Below are 19998 nucleotides of genomic sequence, written 5' to 3' on the forward strand. Positions count from 1 at the left end.
GGTTCTCATTTAACTTCATCTACACCCATATCTGAGTCCGCACCATTTTTTGAAAAACCCATCTTTTCCTCATGTTGCCTCTTAAGAGCCACCCTCGTCAAAATTCAAGTCTCCACACATCTTTAGGCCCGTGTCTGGATTATGTTCCAGCAGTCTATTCCTGCTCTGGCACCATAGTCTTGGTTTCTCTAGCAGAGGAAGCTGTCCTCCTACTTTGGTTTTCAAGACTGTCTTTGATATTCCTGGCCCTCATTTTATTTTTTTCAAAAATTTTATTATGTTAGTCACCATACAATACATCATTAGTTTTTGATGTGGTGATCCACGATCCATTGTTTTCGTATAACACCCAGTGCTCCATGTAGTACGTGCCCTCCTTAATACCCATCACCAGGCTAACCAATCCCCCTACCCCCTCCCCTCTAAAATCCTGTTTGTTTCTCAGAGTCCATAGTCTCTCATGGTTCATCTCTCCCTCCAATTCCGCCCCGCCTCATTTTTCCCTTCCTTCTCCTAGTGTCCTCCATGCTATTCCTTATGTTCCACAAATAAGTGAAACCATATGATAATTGACTTTCTCTGCTTGACTTGTTTCACTTAGCATAATCTCCTCCAGTCCCATCCATGTTGATGTAAAAGTTGGGTATTCATCCTTTCTGATGGCTGAGTAATATTCCATTGTATATATGGACCACATCTCCTTTATCCATTCGTCTGTTGAAGGGCATCTCAGCTCTTTCCACAGTTTGGCTATTGCGGACATTGCTGCTGTGAACATTGGGGTGCATATCTGGCCCTCATTTTAGAACCTAGTTTATCAGTTTACACACACACACACACACACACACACACAAACCTTACTGGGATTTTATTGGAATTGCATTGAATCCATATGTCGATGTCAATTTTAGAAGAAATGGCATCTTTACAATATTGAATCTTCCAATCTTTGAACATAGCTTTTCACTCCATTTGTCTTTATTTCTTTCAATAATGTTTGTGTGTGTGTGTGTATAAAAGTCATTGCATAACTTTCATTAGCCTTATTCCTGGCATTTTGTTACTTGACGCTCTTGTAAATGGCATATTTTTAAAATTTGTATTTTCTAACCGCTGCTGACATAGAAATTACAACCAATTTTTATTTTTATTTATTTTAAAGATTTTAAGTAATCTCTACACCCAACATGGGGCTCAAACTCACAACCTCAAGACCAAGAGTTGCATGCTCCATCAACTGAGCCAGCCAGGTGCCCTCCAACTGATTTTTATATATTGACCTTCTGTTCAAGAACTTTGCTAAGCTTACTCTAATAACTTATCTATAGGTTCTTTTAAATTTTTTACATACACAATCCTATTGCCTGTGCATAATTTTTATTTTTTCCTTTCCAATCCTCATACTTTATTTGAGACTTGTGGTCATGAATGTAAAATGTTTTTCTCTAGTAATGTTCTGCTGCTCCAGAAGTGAGGAATACACAAATAGCCTATTTTAAGTGGGGTTAGATTTTAGCCACGTTTGTCTAAGAAAAGCAGGGCAGATGAGTTGTTATAACACTGGATTCTATAAGGCTAATGGTAAAGGTAAGGAACTGAGGAAGTGAGGAATGATGGATTGGAGATCTCAATAAGATCAAAGAACTGTTGGGATAATTAGCTGGATGGGTTGGCCAGGTCTTCTGGCTTGCTCTTCCAGCAAGGTACCTGACAGGGAGGAAGGAGGGGGCAAACACAGGGTAGAAGGAAAAGGCAGGAAGCGAGAGGACAACTAAGATGTCCTAGAGAGCAGTTTCCGCCAAGGCTTTGCGCTCTGGTCTCCTGGACTGCTCTCCATTTATCCCACAGCAGCCTCAAACCCAGGTTTCTGAGCCCTGGGTGGACCCTCTAGCTTAGAGCTGAAAAGAAGACAGAGGATGACTCGTAGGGATCTTGCTATGTTCCTAGGAGGTAGGGGCAGGTCTGGAGTTGAAGGGAGAAACTGTCACCAAAACTTGGTTTCCGTCTTTACAGAACACATTAGAAGCTGCCACTGGTGGGGTGGGGCATACAGGTGAGTGCACATGCGGAGTGGGAGGCCTCCACAGTACAACAGCCAGAGAGGACAGCAGTGGAGGCAGGAACAGCAGGGAGCGACACGGATAGCCACGGCAGTCAGGGGTATCGTCTAGGTCTTGCTCTCCATAGGAGGATCCGCTGAAGCCACTGCTAGCCCTAGTGAAGCCAGCAGAGCTTGATTTCCCTCGGCCGGTGGTTCCTTTACGCCTCTGCACATTTGCCCACTTAGCCTCCAAGACCTAGGATGGCTCCTCCTTCCCTCGCAGCTGCAGGCTTCCTTTTGGTTATTCGAGGCTCTGCTCAGGCATTTTCTCTAGCGGGAAGCCGTCCCAGATCGCCAAGTTGGCTGAGGCACTTCCTCCGGGACCCTAGCACCCTTCCCCCTAGCGTTCCGCCTGCCTCCCTCCTTTGTTGGTGTGAAGTCTTGCGCCCTGCACTCGCTAGATTTGTGGACCCGGAGGGCGAACGTGCAACCAAAACCTCGTCCCCGACCTCGCTCCTCCAGCCCCTACACCGGCTGGGCCCTCATCCAACCGAGTTCCGCCTTCAGCGGTGCAGCAGATGCTCCACCCTCACGCCCAGCAGAACCCAGACTGCACACCCGGCGCGAAGCTCCGACCTTAGGGGGTCCTCAGATTCTGGAGCCCACCGGCCGGCTCTCAGTACGTAGAGAGGGTGCTCGGGAGGTGGAGCCCACGGGAACCCCACCTCCCGGAAGCGAAGAAGTCAAGGGGCCAAAGAACGTGCCGTCTGATTGGTTGATGGTGATGTCATAGGTACCGTCGGAGTGGGCCGGAGGCCTTAGCCAGGAGTTTTCCGTTAGTTCCTAGCAGGATCCGCGCCCCTTGGAGCGTTCTGGGATCCAGCTCTAAACCCCTCCTCGGTCCTGGGACGCCCGCGCCCTTCACACATGACGCTGCAGGGCGTTGCCGCTGCTGCCTTTGCCGGCGGGACCGTAGAAAGCCAACAGGATTATCTCTCCCGGCCATCCTGGAAGCCACAGAACCCTCCCCTCAGACAATGAGTCCGCCGTCGGGGGCGGAGCCTCCCATTGTGCCAATAGTTCTCCCCCAACCCGTGTCGACTTCTGTGACGTCCATTCCGCGGTGTCTGCCCATTGGCCAGCTGGGACCGATTGGCGCCCGGAGTTGCTCAGTGCTGGGAGAACTGTATTGAATCGTGGGAGGAGGGTTGAGCTTCCGCTAGTCCATCCAAGGGGTTAAGGGACGTGGTCGTGGCGGGCGAGGGGCGGGGATCCGAGGAAGCCCTGGCTGCAGCCCTGTGGCAACGTCGGGCTCCACGTGGCATCCCAGAGCACTCGAGACCCGCAGCTTGGAGGAGGGTGTAGCCTCCAGTGGAGGCGTCCCCAGCGCGGGAGACTGCTGGGATCCAGCAAAGCAGGGAAGAGTTTGGTCTTTACTCACGCCTTGGGCGGGTCACCCAGTCCCTGCTCTGCAGAGACGCTCCAAACAGGCAGATGGTTCCGACATATTTCATGAGTTAAAACTCACTGATCGAACAGTTCAAGCTATTAACTTTGGTTATGGCGTCCCAGGTCCCCATCCAGTCAACGTCCCTTCCACCCCCAGGATTCCACATGGTACCCCTGCCAAAAGTCAGGATAACGCTCTCTGCAAGTCATGGGCACCAAATTTTCAGGCCAAAATCCGGGACAGGGTTCGGAACTAGTGCTCAGGAAGGGGGACAAGAGACCGGCAAGCAGAAGAAAGGATGGAAGATGCAGCTGGGACCGCGCCTAGAAGAAAGAAGGCGGGTGAGGGCGGTGGCTCAAAGCAAGGAGGGTGGATCCAGGGGCGGTGAACCTCCTAGCCCTGTTCAGCACCGCGGGCAGCAGTTATGCTTTGCCCTCAATAAAGATGGCGACAACAGCTTCAGTAGTCAGAGTCCGCATGCGTAACGGGCTGTACCACCGGATTTGGAGCTTCGGGGCGGAGGTGGAACGAACCATCGCTGAGGCCGGGAGCCATGTTGGAGCGGCGGGAGGCGGCAGCAGCGTCGGGGATGCTGTGGTGGGGGCGGCAAAAGCCGGGGCCGCACGCCAAAGGGGTTCTGGCCGCGGAGTAGATGGTGCCCAGAGGGCGGAGGCGGCGCGGAGCGACAGGCCGAGAGGCGGGGGACCGGGGCGGCGGCAGGGGCCCGGGAGGGGGCCCGAGCGGCGGGGCGGGCCCAAGGCCCGGACCCGGGCGAGGGGCGGTGGAGGCCGTGTGGGGAGGCGGGGGGTGATGGCGAGGCGGCCGCCGCGGTGGAGTCTCAGGGGGCAGACGACCCCACTACTCCTGCTCCTTCTCCTCCTCTCTTTGTTCCCTCTCAGCCGGGAGGAGCTGGGGGTCGACGGGGGCCAAGGCTGGGACCCAGGGGTAGCTGCCGCTACGGGGCCAGGGGCGCGGACCGGTGGCAGAGCCTTAGCTCTTTGTCCCGAGACGCCCGGGGTCCAGGAGGATGGAGAGCCTGATCTGGGAGTCAGGGAGCCTGTCTTCATGGGGCTCCGAGGGGGAAGGCAAAGCGCCCAGAGTGGTCGAGGGCCCCCTGAGCAGCCGAACGCGGGGCTGGGGGCTAAATATGGGGTCCAGGCATTAGACAGCCGCGGGCGAGAACCAGGACAGGGACCAGGGTCTCTGCTATGCTGGCGCGCAGAGGTCTCCTCTTGCGGGCAGACAGGACCCTTGCGAAGAGATAGTCTGTCTCCAGAGGCTCTGTCCCCACGGGTCCCGAGCCTGGAGAACAGCTCGCCCTTCCCTTCCGACCTTCTGGTACGGCCCCGTGGTTACAAGTCGGTGTCCTCCCAGAGGAATGCTGGGAGAGGCAACCCCAAAAAAGTGGGAACCATGCGCTGCTGCGGGGAATTGTGGGCGCCGAGGCGCAGGGGTCAGGGCGAGAGAACTGCGACATCTCGAGCGGAGAGGACAGCTCCCCAGCCGGACTGTTCCCCCAGGGCTGTGGGATCTGGCCCTGGGCTGGATTCAGCACCGCGCATAGAGAGGACAGCTCCCGCGTCTGGTTCAGCACCACGCAAGTCTCGGACAGCTCCCGAGCCTACGCCCGAGCGCATGCGCTCGCGTGGTCTCTTCCGCCGCCGCTTCCTCCGGCAGCGCCCCGGGCCGCGCCCCCCGGGGGTCCCGGCTCGGCCAAGAGTCTGGAGAATACCCCCAGCAAGCAGGGTCCGCCCCCGTCGCGCCGCGAACCGCCACCCGCAGTTTCCGCAGTACAACTATCAGGCGCTAGTGCCCGAGAACGAGGCGGCGGGCACCGCGGTGCTACGCGTAGTGGCGCAGGACCCGGACGCAGGCGAGGCCGGGCGCCTAGTTTACTCGCTGGCTGCGCTCATGAACAGCCGCTCGCTGGAGCTGTTCAGCATTGACCCACTGAGCGGCCTCATCCGCACAGAGGCTGCTCTGGACCGCGAGAGCATGGAGCGGCACTACCTGCGCGTGACGGCGCAGGACCACGGCTCGCCGCGCCTCTCGGCCACCACCATGGTGGCCGTTACAGTGGCCGACCGCAACGACCACGAGCCGGTGTTTGAGCAGGCGCAATACCGGGAGACGCTTCGCGAGAACGTGGAGGAGGGCTACCCCATTCTTCAGTTGCGTGCCACAGACGGCGACGCGCCCCCCAACGCCAATCTGCGTTACCGCTTCGTGGGGCCGCCAGCTGCGCGCGCCGCTGCCTCCGCCGCCTTCGAGATTGATCCGCGGTCTGGCCTCATAAGCACCAGCGGTCGCGTGGACCGCGAGCACATGGAAAGCTACGAGCTGGTGGTGGAAGCCAGCGACCAGGGCCAAGAGCCCGGGCCGCGCTCTGCAACTGTGCGTGTGCACATCACCGTGCTGGATGAGAACGACAACGCGCCCCAATTCAGCGAGAAGCGCTACGTGGCGCAGGTGCGCGAGGATGTGCGCCCCCACACGGTGGTACTACGCGTCACAGCCACCGACCGGGACAAGGATGCCAATGGACTGGTGCACTACAACATTATCAGCGGCAACAGTCGTGGCCATTTCGCAATTGACAGCCTCACGGGCGAGATCCAGGTGGTGGCACCTCTGGACTTTGAGACAGAGCGAGAGTATGCCTTGCGCATCCGGGCGCAGGATGCAGGCCGGCCACCACTGTCCAACAACACAGGCCTGGCCAGCATCCAGGTAGTGGACATCAATGACCATACTCCTATCTTTGTCAGCACACCCTTCCAGGTCTCTGTACTGGAAAACGCACCCCTGGGCCATTCAGTCATCCACATTCAGGCAGTGGATGCAGACCATGGGGAGAATGCCAGATTGGAGTACTCCCTAACTGGTGTGGCACCTGATATGCCCTTTGTGATAAACAGTGCCACTGGCTGGGTCTCTGTGAGTGGTCCCCTGGACCGTGAGTCTGTGGAGCATTATTTCTTTGGTGTGGAGGCCCGAGACCATGGCACACCCCCACTCTCAGCCTCAGCCAGTGTCACAGTAACTGTGCTAGATGTTAATGACAATCGGCCTGAGTTTACGATGAAGGAGTACCACCTACGGCTGAATGAGGATGCAGCTGTGGGCACGACTGTGGTCAGTGTGACCGCTGTAGATCGTGATGCCAACAGTGCCATCAGCTACCAGATCACAGGCGGCAACACCCGGAATCGCTTTGCCATCAGCACCCAGGGGGGTGTAGGTCTGGTGACGCTGGCTCTGCCACTGGACTACAAGCAGGAACGCTACTTCAAGCTGGTGCTAACCGCTTCTGACCGTGCCCTTCATGATCACTGCTACGTGCACATCAACATCACAGATGCCAACACTCACCGGCCTGTCTTTCAAAGTGCCCACTACTCCGTGAGCGTGAATGAGGATCGGCCAGTGGGTAGCACTGTGGTGGTCATCAGTGCCTCTGATGATGACGTGGGTGAGAATGCTCGTATCACCTATCTCCTGGAGGACAACCTGCCCCAGTTCCGAATTGATGCAGACTCAGGGGCCATTACACTACAGGCTCCACTGGACTACGAGGACCAGGTGACCTACACATTGGCTATCACTGCTCGGGACAATGGCATCCCACAGAAGGCAGACACCACTTATGTGGAGGTGATGGTCAATGATGTGAATGATAACGCTCCACAGTTTGTGGCTTCACACTACACGGGGTTGGTGTCTGAGGATGCCCCGCCTTTCACCAGTGTCCTGCAGATCTCAGCCACTGACCGGGATGCTCATGCCAATGGCCGGGTACAATACACTTTCCAGAATGGGGAAGATGGGGATGGAGATTTTACTATTGAGCCCACCTCTGGTATTGTCCGCACAGTGAGGCGGCTGGATCGGGAGGCAGTGCCAGTATATGAACTTACTGCCTACGCAGTGGACCGAGGTGTGCCCCCGCTGCGGACTCCAGTCAGCATTCAGGTGACGGTGCAGGATGTAAATGACAACGCACCTGTCTTCCCAGCTGAGGAGTTTGAGGTGCGAGTGAAGGAGAACAGCATTGTGGGCTCCGTGGTGGCTCAGATCACTGCAGTAGACCCTGATGAAGGCCCCAATGCCCATATAATGTACCAGATTGTGGAGGGGAACATCCCTGAGCTGTTCCAAATGGACATCTTCTCTGGAGAGTTGACTGCACTCATTGACCTGGACTATGAGGCTCGCCAGGAATATGTGATTGTGGTACAGGCCACGTCGGCCCCTCTGGTCAGTCGGGCCACTGTGCACGTCCGCCTGGTTGACCAGAATGACAACAGCCCTGTGCTCAACAACTTCCAGATCCTCTTCAACAACTATGTATCCAACCGCTCAGACACCTTCCCCTCAGGAGTTATTGGACGCATCCCAGCTTATGACCCTGACGTCTCTGACCACCTTTTCTACTCTTTTGAGCGGGGCAATGAGCTGCAGCTGCTGGTGGTCAACCAGACCAGTGGGGAGCTTCGACTCAGCCGCAAGCTAGACAACAACCGCCCACTGGTGGCTTCCATGTTGGTGACTGTCACAGGTAAGGGGTGGGGGCAGGCAAGTGGCCCAATGACCTCAACCTGTCAGGGCCTCAGAGGCTCCAAGGGCACCTCAAACCAAAGAAGGATTTCCAAGCCTTCCAAGAATCCCTTACGTGCTGGGTTCCTGCACCCCACAGGATCTGCCATAGACTTGACAGGTTAAGGTTCACATAGTCTCTGCTTAGGGTCTTGGGTAGACTCCACAGAAACCCAAAGATTCTAGGGCATCTAGCAGGCCCCATAAAGACCGTATGAACTGTCTACTACACTAGAGATAGTGCCCCCACCCTCAAAAGGCTGCAGGTCCTGGGTTAATGCTCTGGAGGTCACAGGAAAAGCAAGCTTGGGCCATTCAGCCCATACCACACCCTTGTTCAGATGAAGCATTACTTTGGGTCCAATCTGACCTTCATCTGTACAGGGGAGGTAGGCCAATAGTTTAGTGGTCAAGAACAGCAGCTTGCTCTGGCAGTTTCAGACAAAGAGTGGGCCCACATTGGCGTGGCTGCTCTCTGAGGGCTAACTGCAGCCCTGCCCTTCGGGAATATGTCCAGAGGCCCACCTGCCTCTTTCCTACCTCTACAGCACCAGACTTTCACAAACACTCCCTCATAGGACGGTGCAGGTGGGAGAGGCTCTTGCAATTCTGCCTACTGCTCCCGAGGTTGGGAACTAGACTTCAATTGGTGTTCATTCCCTGGTTCTGGAGCATGGACTCCTGGCTCTGCCAAAGAAGACACAGCCTTCATTTATCCCCCAGTTCACTCAACAATCAATCCTTATTTAGCATTCAATGTGTACTAGGGCCTGGGGACAAAGTATATAAGCACCTCATCCTCATTTTGAGAGGTGGCCACTGAGATCACAGGATCCAGGTCTGGGGTGATGGGCAGCTTTCTGACCCAAGAATGCTGAGGAGGGGGGGTGGGTGGTCAGGGTCCAAGACCTTCCTGGAGAGAGGGAGCTTTCTGAGCCAGGGTTCTGTGGGATGGGGTTGAGTGGCCACAGGGCCAGGGCCCCTTTTAATGCCATGGGAAAACAGTTTGCTGACCAGAGATAGGGGATGGGTAATCCTTGATCTAGAACCCCATTTGTTTCTTTGAGGGGATATTTTGCTGGTTATGCAATGCTGGGGGGGGGGGTCAGTGGCCCTGGCAGCTCTTTAAGTTCTGAGTGAGGGTGTCTTTCTGACCATAATAACCTGGGGGAGTGGTTACTGACCACTTAGGGACCTTCTTGTGTGCTGTTGGGTGAATGACTTACTGACCCATGGCTGGCTCAGATCTCTGCTGGTGTTGGAGGGAGGGGAGAGGAAGCAGCAACTTTGTACCTTGATGCTGGGGGAGCTGGTGGTCACAAGCCCCAGACCCGCTGTGTCCTGGCAAGGTCAGCCTGCTGACTCCGGTGCTGGGGGTCTGGGCATTCATTTACCCCAGCCCTCTGACTCCCGGGGGAGGGGCAGCCGATGACTCCAGACTGACCTCTGTCCCTACCCCCACCCGCAGATGGGCTGCACAGCGTGACGGCGCAGTGTGTACTGCGCGTGGTCATCATCACGGAGGAGTTGCTGGCCAACAGCCTGACCGTGCGCCTCGAGAACATGTGGCAGGAGCGCTTCCTGTCACCACTGCTGGGCCACTTCCTGGAAGGCGTGGCCGCGGTGCTTGCTACACCCGCCGAGGACGTCTTCATCTTCAACATCCAGAACGACACGGACGTGGGGGGCACCGTGCTCAATGTGAGCTTCTCGGCGCTGGCGCCACGCGGGGCCGGGGCGGGCGCTACGGGTCCCTGGTTCAGCTCCGAGGAGCTGCAAGAGCAGTTATACGTGCGCCGCGCCGCCCTTGCGGCCCGCTCGCTCTTGGACGTGCTGCCCTTCGACGACAACGTGTGTCTGCGCGAGCCCTGTGAAAACTACATGAAATGCGTGTCCGTGCTGCGCTTCGACTCGTCCGCGCCCTTCCTGGCCTCGGCCTCCACGCTCTTCCGACCCATCCAGCCCATTGCAGGCCTGCGCTGCCGCTGCCCTCCCGGCTTCACTGGAGACTTCTGCGAGACGGAGCTGGACCTCTGCTATTCCAACCCGTGCCGGAACGGCGGCGCCTGCGCGCGGCGCGAGGGCGGCTACACCTGCGTGTGCCGCCCGCGCTTCACAGGTGGGCAGGCTGCGGGGCTGGGGGGATGGCAGAACGGAGGATGTAAAGGGGGCGTGGCCGTGGAAGGGTGGGCGGGTTGTGGGGGCGTGGCCGGGGCCGCGGGGAGCGTTAGGTGGGGCCAGACTGACAGGAGGCATGCCCACAGGCAGCTCGCCCTTTCAGAGGGCGGGGAGCCTTTGGAGGGGCGGGGCCCACTGGAGTCCGCGCGGGCGGGATGGTGACCACCCGCCGCGGTTTGACCCGTAGGAGAAGACTGCGAGCTGGACACGGAGGCTGGACGCTGCGTCCCCGGCGTCTGCCGCAACGGGGGCACCTGTGCCGACGGGCCCGACGGCGGCTTCCGCTGCCAGTGCCCGGCGGGCGGCGCCTTCGAGGGCCCGCGCTGCGAGGTGGCGGCGCGCTCCTTCCCTCCCAGTTCGTTCGTCATGTTCCGCGGCCTGAGGCAGCGCTTCCACCTCACGCTGTCCCTCTCGTAGGTGCCCGCCCCGTATCTCTGCGCGCCTCCACGCCGTCCCTACTCCCTCCATGACCGTGACTCGAATTCCCGGCTGCCCCTTCCTGATGACCCACAGGACACCGCCCCTCCCGGGATGCCCCACCTGGGTGTCTCTCGGAGCATCATGTCCCTGACGTCATGGCATCCTTTCTCATCGCTTCCTGCCCCATCCCAGCCTGGGCGGGCGCCCCGCGAAACTTCCTGTCGCAGGGATGGTGCTGTGAGGTGTCCCGCTCATGACGCTCCCTGTCCACCCCACCCAGGTTCGCAACGGTGCAGCCAAGTGGGCTGCTCTTCTACAACGGGCGCCTGAACGAGAAGCACGACTTCCTGGCCCTGGAGCTCGTGGCCGGGCAAGTGCGGCTTACATATTCCACGGGTGGGTGCTCCCGTGGATGTGGGCGAGTGTACATGTGTGGGTGAGATGGCTGGGGGGTATAAGCCTCAAGTCCCCTCACTGCACCCCTAAACACCTACTTCCATGCCAAACAGACATCAGTGAGGCTCTGACCCTCCTAGCCATTCCCTCGGGGAAAGTCCATCTCTCCATGAAGTATGTGCTTCTCCTATCTGTCCAGAGGTACTCTGGTCCAGCCAGTGTGGTCACCAGTGGATGGGACTGCTCTGATGTATCCAGGACCATATGCTACATCCTGGGAGTAGCTGCTTTAATATGACTGGGGGTGGGGAGGGAAAGGCAACTAGGCAGCTCCAGGCAACCTTCCATCTGTATCCTCCCCACAGGTGAATCCAACACAGTGGTCAGCCCTACAGTTCCAGGGGGCCTGAGTGACGGACAGTGGCACACAGTGCATCTGAGATACTACAACAAGGTGGGCACCACCCTTGGCATGGGAGCATGACGGGAGCTGGGAGGCTAGGTTCTGCCCCTCAGGGGTCACCCTGGGGGTCCTGTTGACTGGTGTGCCTGGGTCTCTAGCCCCGGACAGATGCCCTGGGGAGCGCTCAGGGCCCTTCCAAGGACAAGGTGGCTGTGCTCAGCGTGGATGACTGCGACGTGGCCGTGGCTCTGCAGTTTGGTGCTGAGATTGGCAATTACTCATGTGCGGCTGCTGGCGAGCAAACAAGCTCCAAGAAGTGAGACCCCCGCCCCTGGTCCCCATGCCTTCTGCCTGCCAAAGCCCACCCCAACCCTTCACATATCCCACTCCCCACTCCAGCCTGCCAAACCTCCACATCCTTTTCCAAATCACCATTGCTCTCCCCACGAGGACACTGAAACCCCACCTCACCCTAGCTCCGTCCCTGTATTCTACCCCAGACTCCCCATTCCCGCACATGGTCCCCAGGCCGCCAGTCCCCAGTCTTCACTCTCCCTGCTTCTTTTTAATGCCCCACATCCCCACTTGGTGCCCCAGACTCTTCACCAGCCACCCAAATGCCTCACTCTTTCATCCTAGCCCTCGACCCGTCTTTCACCTTTCCCCAGACCATCTGTCCATCATGAGCTCTCCTTTGCACCCCCACAACTGAAGTTAGGTCCCACCTTCTTCCCTAGCCTGGCCTTACCCTCCCCCCTAAATCACCTTTACCCTCTGAGTCCTACCCCCCCACACACACTTCCTGTGGCCCTCAGGAGCAACCCTACCCTGGCCCCCGTCCCAACAATGATGTGGACCCCTGATCCCCAGGTCCCTGGACCTGACGGGCCCTCTGCTTCTGGGGGGTGTCCCCAACCTCCCCGAGAACTTCCCCGTGTCACACAAGGAGTTTGTTGGCTGCATGCGGGACCTGTACATTGATGGCCGCCGAGTGGACATGGCAGCCTTTGTCGCGAACAACGGCACCATGGCAGGTAGGCCGTGTCCCCATATTAGAGAGGGGGGTGGAGGGCATGGAGTGACTCCAGATCTGACCTCATCCTTGTTTCCTTTGAGGGCAAGCACCATGCCATAGCCTAGCCTTTAGGGCCCGCCTCCTTCCAAGTCCACCCCGAGAGAACACAGGGTGAAAATTGTGGCCACTTTTGGCCCCTCTGGACCCCTCTGTCCTGTCTAGCACTCGTGCCCCCCGCCCCCCATGTTCTCACATCCTCCATGTACCTTCCTCTCCCAGGCTGCCAGGCCAAGCTGCACTTTTGTGACTCGGGCCCCTGTAAGAACAGCGGCTTCTGCTCAGAACGCTGGGGCGGCTTCAGCTGCGACTGCCCTGTGGGCTTCGGTGGCAAAGACTGTAGGCTCAGTGAGTGGGCAGCACGGGGCAAGAGGGGCCTGCAGGGTAAGGTCTGTTCCTGAGGTGGGGCCTGTGATCCTGCTCTTTTTATCCCCTCAGCCATGGCCCATCCCCATCATTTCCAAGGCAATGGCACCCTGAGCTGGGACTTTGGAAATGACATGGCCGTGTCTGTGCCGTGGTACCTGGGGCTGGCATTTCGGACGCGGGCGACGCAGGGGGTCCTGATGCAAGTGCAGGCTGGGCCACACAGCATGCTCCTCTGTCAGGTGTGTCTGTCCTCCTGGCCCCTCCCTAGACCCTCAACTCTCAACTTCAAATGCCGCCAGCCGCACTCCTTTGAGTTTGAGCCTGGTCATACCGCATGCTCCTACCAGGTGTACTGATCATACTTAACCCTGCTCTGGATCCTAGCCCTCCACCTTCTTTCCCACCATGATATCCTCTGCAGGCGCAGGGCCCCAGCATATCTCTTTTGTGCTAACTGCACTGATCCCCGACCCCTGGCCTGACGTCTGCCCCCTGACTTCCCTCTCAGCAACATGACGTCCCTGGGCACAACGCCCTGTGTGCCAGATATAGCCTTGGCCATGCAGTTCTGACGTCTGAGTCCCTGGACCTCACCTCCTGATACTCCCAGCCCCAGCCCAACTTGGGGCCCTGACCCCAGGGCTGTGCTTCTCTATCTGCAGCTGGATCGGGGGTTGCTGTCCGTGACGGTGACCAGGGGCTCGGGCCGTGCTGCCCACCTCCTCCTGGATCAGGTGACTGTCAGTGATGGCCGGTGGCATGATCTGCGGCTGGAATTGCAGGAGGAGCCAGGGGGCCGGCGGGGCCACCATGTCCTCATGGTCTCATTGGACTTTAGCCTCTTTCAGGTCTGATCGCTGATTCTGCGGTAGTCCATTCTCAGTCTTCCAACCAGACCCACCTCGTTTGACAGCCCCCCCTGCAGTTCATTTCCTCTCAGTTGCCTCCACTGCACCCCACTCTCCCTGCAGTGCCCTCCTCATACCCTTGCTCTGAGCCCACCCTGCCCGCTGGGCTGCTCCACTGCCAGGCCTGCTCATGTCGGAGAGGCTATCCAGATTTCTGGTCTGGTCTTCGGGTACCTCTGCAGCCCGTACATTCCCAAACTCTTGGAAACCCCCTCTGGTCCCTGCCCTGACCTCCCTAGCTCAAAGCCATGAAAGTTCACGGTCTATCTGGGTCCAGGAGAGAGGCCTATCTGGGCCCAGTTCTTGACCGAAACCTTGCTATTATCCATCCCCCATGCTCCAGCGGGTCCTCCATACTCGGGGGCAGCTGATTCCCAGACCATTCCGCTGGTCCAGAGGGACAGAGGATGGTCATGCAGGGATAAGACAAGGTCAAGACTGACTCTGAGGTAGGGCAGGGATCCATCAGGTGCCCCCACACCCCCAGTGCTGACTGTCCCCCTCCCCTAGGACACCATGGCAGTGGGGAGTGAACTGCAGGGCCTGAAGGTAAAGCGACTCCATGTGGGAGGCCTGCCCCCCAGCAGTGAAGAGGAGGTTCCTCAGGGCCTGGTTGGCTGTATCCAGGTGGGGGTCAGCATGGGAACATGCTATGGGCCATTAGGGTGAGTGGTCAGAGGTTAGGAGTACCTTGGGACCTGACAAGCTGCATTCACGTAGGGGTTGGCACGGGGAGGGGATGTGACACAGAGCCATCAGAGATAGGCCAGGCCTTCCTGTGCTGTTGGAGGTGAGGGTCTAGCTTAGTTATCAAGGGTCATTAGAGAGCTCTGTCAGGGACAGCATGATTAGGGGTCCCCTGAGGGGCCTGAATTGGGGATGTTGGGGTCAGGGTCTGGGTCTTTTGGGGGGGCCTGGGGGAGACTGCATGTCAGGGGTCATCAGATCAGGTGGCTGGCTCTATAGGGACCAAGGGGCTTTGGCATGAGTCTCACACCTTGCTGGCTCTGTCCGCAGGGGTTATGGCTTGGCTCCACGCCTTCGGGATCCCCAGCCCTGCTTCCGCCCAGCCACCGAGTGAACGTGGAACCTGGTTGTGTCGTAACCAATGCCTGTGCATCTGGCCCCTGCCCACCCCATGCTGACTGCCGAGACCTCTGGCAGACCTTTTCTTGCACCTGCTGGCCAGGTGTGATTTGGGGGTAGGGCAGAGTGATCTGGGCAGGAACCAGGGGCTCATGGTGAAGACCGGGGGATCTGGAGAGCCTGGAGGAGGCAGGCACTGGAAGAACGGGTGCCTGCTTCCTCCCATGCTGTGGCCAAGTGTCCTGAGCTTGCTGACCCAACCTGCAGGTTACTATGGCCCAGGGTGTGTGGATGCCTGCCTCTTGAATCCCTGTCAGAACCAGGGGTCATGCCGCCACCTCCCGGGAGCCCCCCATGGCTATACCTGCGATTGTGTGGGTGGCTATTTTGGGCACCACTGTGAGCACAGGTGAGGGGCTGGAGGCTGAGATGATGGAAACACCTGGTGGGGGGCAGGGAGGGTCACTGAGACGTGGAGGCATCTCACCTGGCTGTCTCCCTCCAGGATGGACCAGCAGTGTCCACGGGGCTGGTGGGGGAGCCCAAGCTGTGGCCCCTGCAACTGTGACGTTCACAAGGGCTTCGACCCCAACTGTAATAAGACAAACGGGCAGTGTCACTGCAAGGTATGCCTGGCCCCTGGCCCCTGACATTTGAACTTTTCTCCAGCTGTGATTTGTGATTCTTATCCAGCTTGCTGATCTCTGCCACCTGACCCAGGCCCTGACCTCTTACTCTGTCCCGTCACCTATCTGCCACCTCTTGTCCTTGACATCTGATCCCCTCCCCCCTGCCCCTTATGTTTCATTTGGAGTCCAACCTTCCTTCTGGCCTGTGAGTACTGTTCTCTTGGCCCTTTGCCCCTGATTCCACTCATTCCCCAGGCCTGAGAGCCCGACCTTAAGCCCTGATCTCTGACCTCAGGCCCCTGATCCGTTCTCAAACAGGAGTTCCACTACCGACCACGGGGCAGCGACTCATGCCTCCCATGTGACTGCTACCCTGTGGGCTCCACCTCGCGTTCATGTGCGCCCCACAGTGGGCAGTGCCCCTGTCGCCCAGGAGCCCTCGGCCGCCAGTGCAATAGCTGTGACAGTCCTTTCGCAGAGGTGACAGCCAGTGGCTGCCGAGGTGAGCGGGCTCCCTGCAGTTCCACATCGAGAGGGCTGGCTCTGGCTGCCACCAAGTCGCCTGGACTGCTGGGCTCCCTAGATAGGGGCTCCGGGAGGTTTTTCCTGAAGGAGACCACTGACACCTAGGGACCCCCACATTTGCCCCACATACTTCAGTGACTTGTCACCGAATCTGATAGGCTGCTCCCGTAATAAGGTCAGCCCGGGAGTGGTGGGTGGTGGGTCTGGTATGGGTGGTAGAGGAGCCGTGGGTGTGGCTGTCACTGGCCCCAGCCTCCGGCCATCTGCTTCAGTGCCTCCTCTCTCCCTAGTGCTCTATGACGCCTGCCCCAAGTCCCTGAGATCTGGTGTGTGGTGGCCCCAGACCAAGTTTGGCATGTTGGCCTCAGTGCCTTGTCCTCGGGGGGCCCTGGGTGAGTACCTGGGGGGGCAGGGGCATCGCTGAGGGTGGGAGTAGGCCTGTCCTCTGACTGCTGGAGCTACTTCTTTTCCTGAGTTGGGTGGCCCTGCTCCTGCAAAGAAGTGGGAGTCAGGGAGGGGTCCATGTGGGCTCCTCACTACCTCCTAGGGGCTCTGGGCCCCTCCCCACACCCTCATTGAGCCTCCATCTGTTTCTCTTGGCTTCTGGGCAGGATTGCGGGGTGCAGGTAAGGGGTACGTGTTTGCTCAGGTGCGCTGCTGCCCCCCCTCACCGCCAGAGCTTTTGCAGACCCCTCCTGCTGCCTGAAATCCCTGCAGACCCATCCCCTGCTGCCTGAGGTCTCTGAAAGCTACTCTCAGCTGCTTGAAGTCCCTGGAGGCCCCTTCCCACTCTCAGAGGATGCTGGGGGCCCTTTTCTGAGGCCTGAGGTCCTCAGAGGCCCCTCCCCACTGCCTGAGGACCCTGCAGACCCCTCCCCACTTCCTGAGATCCCTGTAGACCCCTCCTCAGTTTCTGGGGTCTTCAGGCCTTTTCCTACTGTCTAAGGTCACGAAAGAACCCTCCCCTCTGTTTGAGGGCCCTCTAGACTCCTCCCTGCTGCCTGAGGGCCCCTCCCCACTGCCTGAGGTCCCCGCAGAACCCTCCCCGCTGCTTGAGGTCTCCACAGTGGCTGGACAGAGATCGTCTGTGTGTGCATGCTCATGTGTGTGTCTTTCTGTGCCTGTGCATGTGTCTGTGAGTCTGTCTTGCAGGGGAGGGGCTTCTGTGTTTAAGTTAGGGTCCTTCTTGCTGGTGGCTATAAGCTCTCTTAAGGCCCAGGTCAGTTCTCATTCAACCCCCATCCTGATCACACAGACGAGGGAGAAATAGCAGCAGAGCCCACCACGGGGGCAGTTAAAACTGGTGTGAGAACTTTCACCCCACCCTCACTTTGGTCACACGCTGCCCCTGGAAAACCTGGTCTGTGTCAGCATGTCTGCGTGTGCATACGTGAGAGAGCGTGTGTGTCTGTGTGTCTGTCCTGATCCACACATCTGTGTGTGTGTGCTTGCCCTGGGCCACATGTCTGTGAACCTGGCCTGTGTGTGTGTGTGTGTGTTTGTGTGTGTGTGAGACAGAGAGAGATAGAGACAGAGAACGCCCTTGTGCTCAGCTTTATGTAACCAGTGGTTCAGAACGGCCCACAGACCCTTCAAGAATTAACTAATAGGCAGCTGGGACCTGCCTGGGCTGGGGGCTGGGGCTGCAGGGTCCAGGGGTCCAGCCACAGATGCCAACTATTCTGGTCTCTGCCTCAGAGCTCTCCCTGGGTTAGGGGAGGGTGCTGTGCTCCCTCCTCAGCGAAGGTGTCCAGGACCCAGGCCTGACTGGGGGTCATCTGGTCCTAGGTGCTGCTATACGGCTATGTGGTGAGGACCAGGGTTGGCTGGAGCCTGACCTCTTCAACTGTACCTCCCCTGCCTTTCGAGAACTCAACCTGCTGGTGAGACTGCCCAGACCTGGCCCTGCACTCAAGACCTGCGCTGGCCCCGGCCTGGCCTCCGCCTCCCCAGGCCGGTGCTGGGCCCTAGGCCTCATGCCCCAGCCTTTGACCTCCTGGGCTTTTCCTGGTTGCCCTTTAATCTGGCCAAACCCTTCTTCTGGTGAAGCTTTTGAGAAAGGCCTAAGGGACCAGAGAGCGACCATCCCCATCTTTGTCCTGGCAGCTGGATGGCCTAGAGCTGAATAAGACAGTCCTGGATACGGTGGAGGCCAAGAAGCTGGCTCAGAGGCTGCGGGAGGTGACCGGCCACACTGACCACTACTTTAGCCAGGATGTCCGGGTCACTGCCCGACTGCTGGCCCACCTGCTGGCATTCGAGAGCCACCAGCAGGGCTTCGGGCTGACAGCCACACAGGACGCCCACTTCAATGAGGTGGGGCTGTGCCCTGTGCTCACCATCCCCTGGACCCCTGCTCAGGTCCCTCCTGACCCTGGGGAATTGAAAGCCCTGGGCTCTCCCTCTGCCCTTGTCCTCTCCAGACCCACCCCTTTGCCTGCTGGGGCCTGTCTGAGTGCCCAGCCAGACCCCTCAGGCCAGCCCTGTCCCCTCACATGTCCTCACATGGCTGAGCCCACTCTCATCTCCCTCTTCCCAGAACCTGCTGTGGGCTGGCTCCGCACTGCTTGCTCCCGAGACTGGAGACCTGTGGGCAGCCCTGGGGCAGCGGGCCCCTGGGGGCTCCCCAGGCAGTGCCGGGCTGGTGCAGCATCTGGAAGAGTATGCAGCCACCCTCGCCAGGAATATGGAGCTCACATACCTGAATCCCGTGGGGCTGGTGACGCCCAACATCAGTATGTGGCGGGTAGCCTGGCGGGGGGTGGGGGGCGGGAAGAGGGCTGTGAAAGGGCAAGGACCTGGAGGTCTGAGGGGCTGGGGATATGGATATCAACATCAATGGCAGGAGGCTGTGCCACCTCCCTCAGGGCTTTGCAGGGACAGGTTCTGTGCTGGTAGCAGTGAACTGATGGGTTGTGGGATGTTGGTACAGAATGGGGAGAGGAGGGTGTGGGGCCTTCAGCATGGGGAGGAGATCCTTGTTGGGTCACACCCATCTTCCTCCTGGGCAGTGCTCAGCATCGACCGCATGGAGCACCCCAGTCCCACCCGGGGGACCCGTCGCTACCCTCGTTACCATAGCAACCTTTTCCGGGGCCAGGATGCCTGGGATCCTCACACACACGTGCTGCTGCCTTCCCAGTCCCCACGGCCATCCCCACCTGAAGGTGAGAGTCCTTGGGTGACCCCTGGCCCAGGTCCTGTTTCCCTGCCCACCCTCGTTTGCCAGATAGTGTGTCACCCTCCTGCCGGTTCTCCCCTTGCCAGGCCTGCCCCATGTCAGACCCCTGTGTGAGACCCTCCCACGTCAACCCCCCACACCACTCTCACCTCGCCAGGTTCTCCCCCTGACCCCTGATGATCTCTCCCAGGCCTTGATATTCAGGATCCAGCCCTGGGGATGAAGGGGACATGGACTTCTGTTCTCCCCATCTCCCCATTCTGGACCTTCAGGGAAGAGATTCCCATGCTTGAGGCTGCATTGGGTTGGTTCAGAGCTGGGTTTGTGGGTGCGTGGGGTCAGAGGTCACTGACGGTGGTCCCTCTCCCTCCCCTGGCAGCTCTGTCCACAAGCAGCAGCAGCATGGAAAACTCTACCACCTCAAGTGTGGCCCCTCCTCCAGCCCCCCCCGAGCCCGAGCCAGAGCCTGGGATCTCCATTGTCATCCTCCTCGTTTACCGCACCTTGGGGGGGCTGCTCCCTGCCCAGTTCCAGGCCGAGCGCCGGGGTGCCAGGTACCACGGGGAGGGCTTTACTTCTAGGCCCCTCACCCCTGAGCTTCCTGCAAGCTTCTACCCAGCCTAGCACACCTTTCTTGGTGGGCAGATGAACAGGTTCACCGTCGTCCTGAGACAGCTCCTGGGTACAGCCCCCGGGAGCCTCGTCCATGCCGTCTTCCCTGTGACTCATGTCCCGTGGGGTCGT

General features: G+C 58.7%; 1 protein-coding gene across 1 annotated transcript in view; it reads left to right on the forward strand.

The window, feature by feature from the left end:
- The first annotated feature begins 4301 nt into the window (after window positions 1–4301).
- Window positions 4302–19998, forward strand: part of CELSR3 (cadherin EGF LAG seven-pass G-type receptor 3) — a 36761-nt gene continuing 21064 nt past the window's right edge. Inside the window, 21 exon segments of the mRNA XM_064596483.1 lie at window positions 4302–8049; window positions 9556–10206; window positions 10453–10678; window positions 10966–11081; window positions 11447–11535; window positions 11643–11800; window positions 12355–12518; window positions 12779–12904; window positions 12995–13164; window positions 13588–13773; window positions 14344–14460; window positions 14851–15022; window positions 15187–15328; window positions 15425–15545; window positions 15867–16050; window positions 16364–16465; window positions 17862–17956; window positions 18180–18389; window positions 18613–18808; window positions 19085–19240; window positions 19634–19808. Of these exon segments, the coding sequence (XP_064452553.1) occupies window positions 4302–8049; window positions 9556–10206; window positions 10453–10678; window positions 10966–11081; window positions 11447–11535; window positions 11643–11800; window positions 12355–12518; window positions 12779–12904; window positions 12995–13164; window positions 13588–13773; window positions 14344–14460; window positions 14851–15022; window positions 15187–15328; window positions 15425–15545; window positions 15867–16050; window positions 16364–16465; window positions 17862–17956; window positions 18180–18389; window positions 18613–18808; window positions 19085–19240; window positions 19634–19808 (7304 nt within the window).

The sequence above is a fragment of the Mirounga angustirostris genome, unplaced genomic scaffold (genome assembly GCF_029215605.1).
Source record: "Mirounga angustirostris isolate CCGP_5_RB_7025 unplaced genomic scaffold, mMirAng1.0.hap1 SCAF_1, whole genome shotgun sequence".
Classification (NCBI taxonomy): Eukaryota; Metazoa; Chordata; class Mammalia; order Carnivora; family Phocidae; genus Mirounga; species Mirounga angustirostris.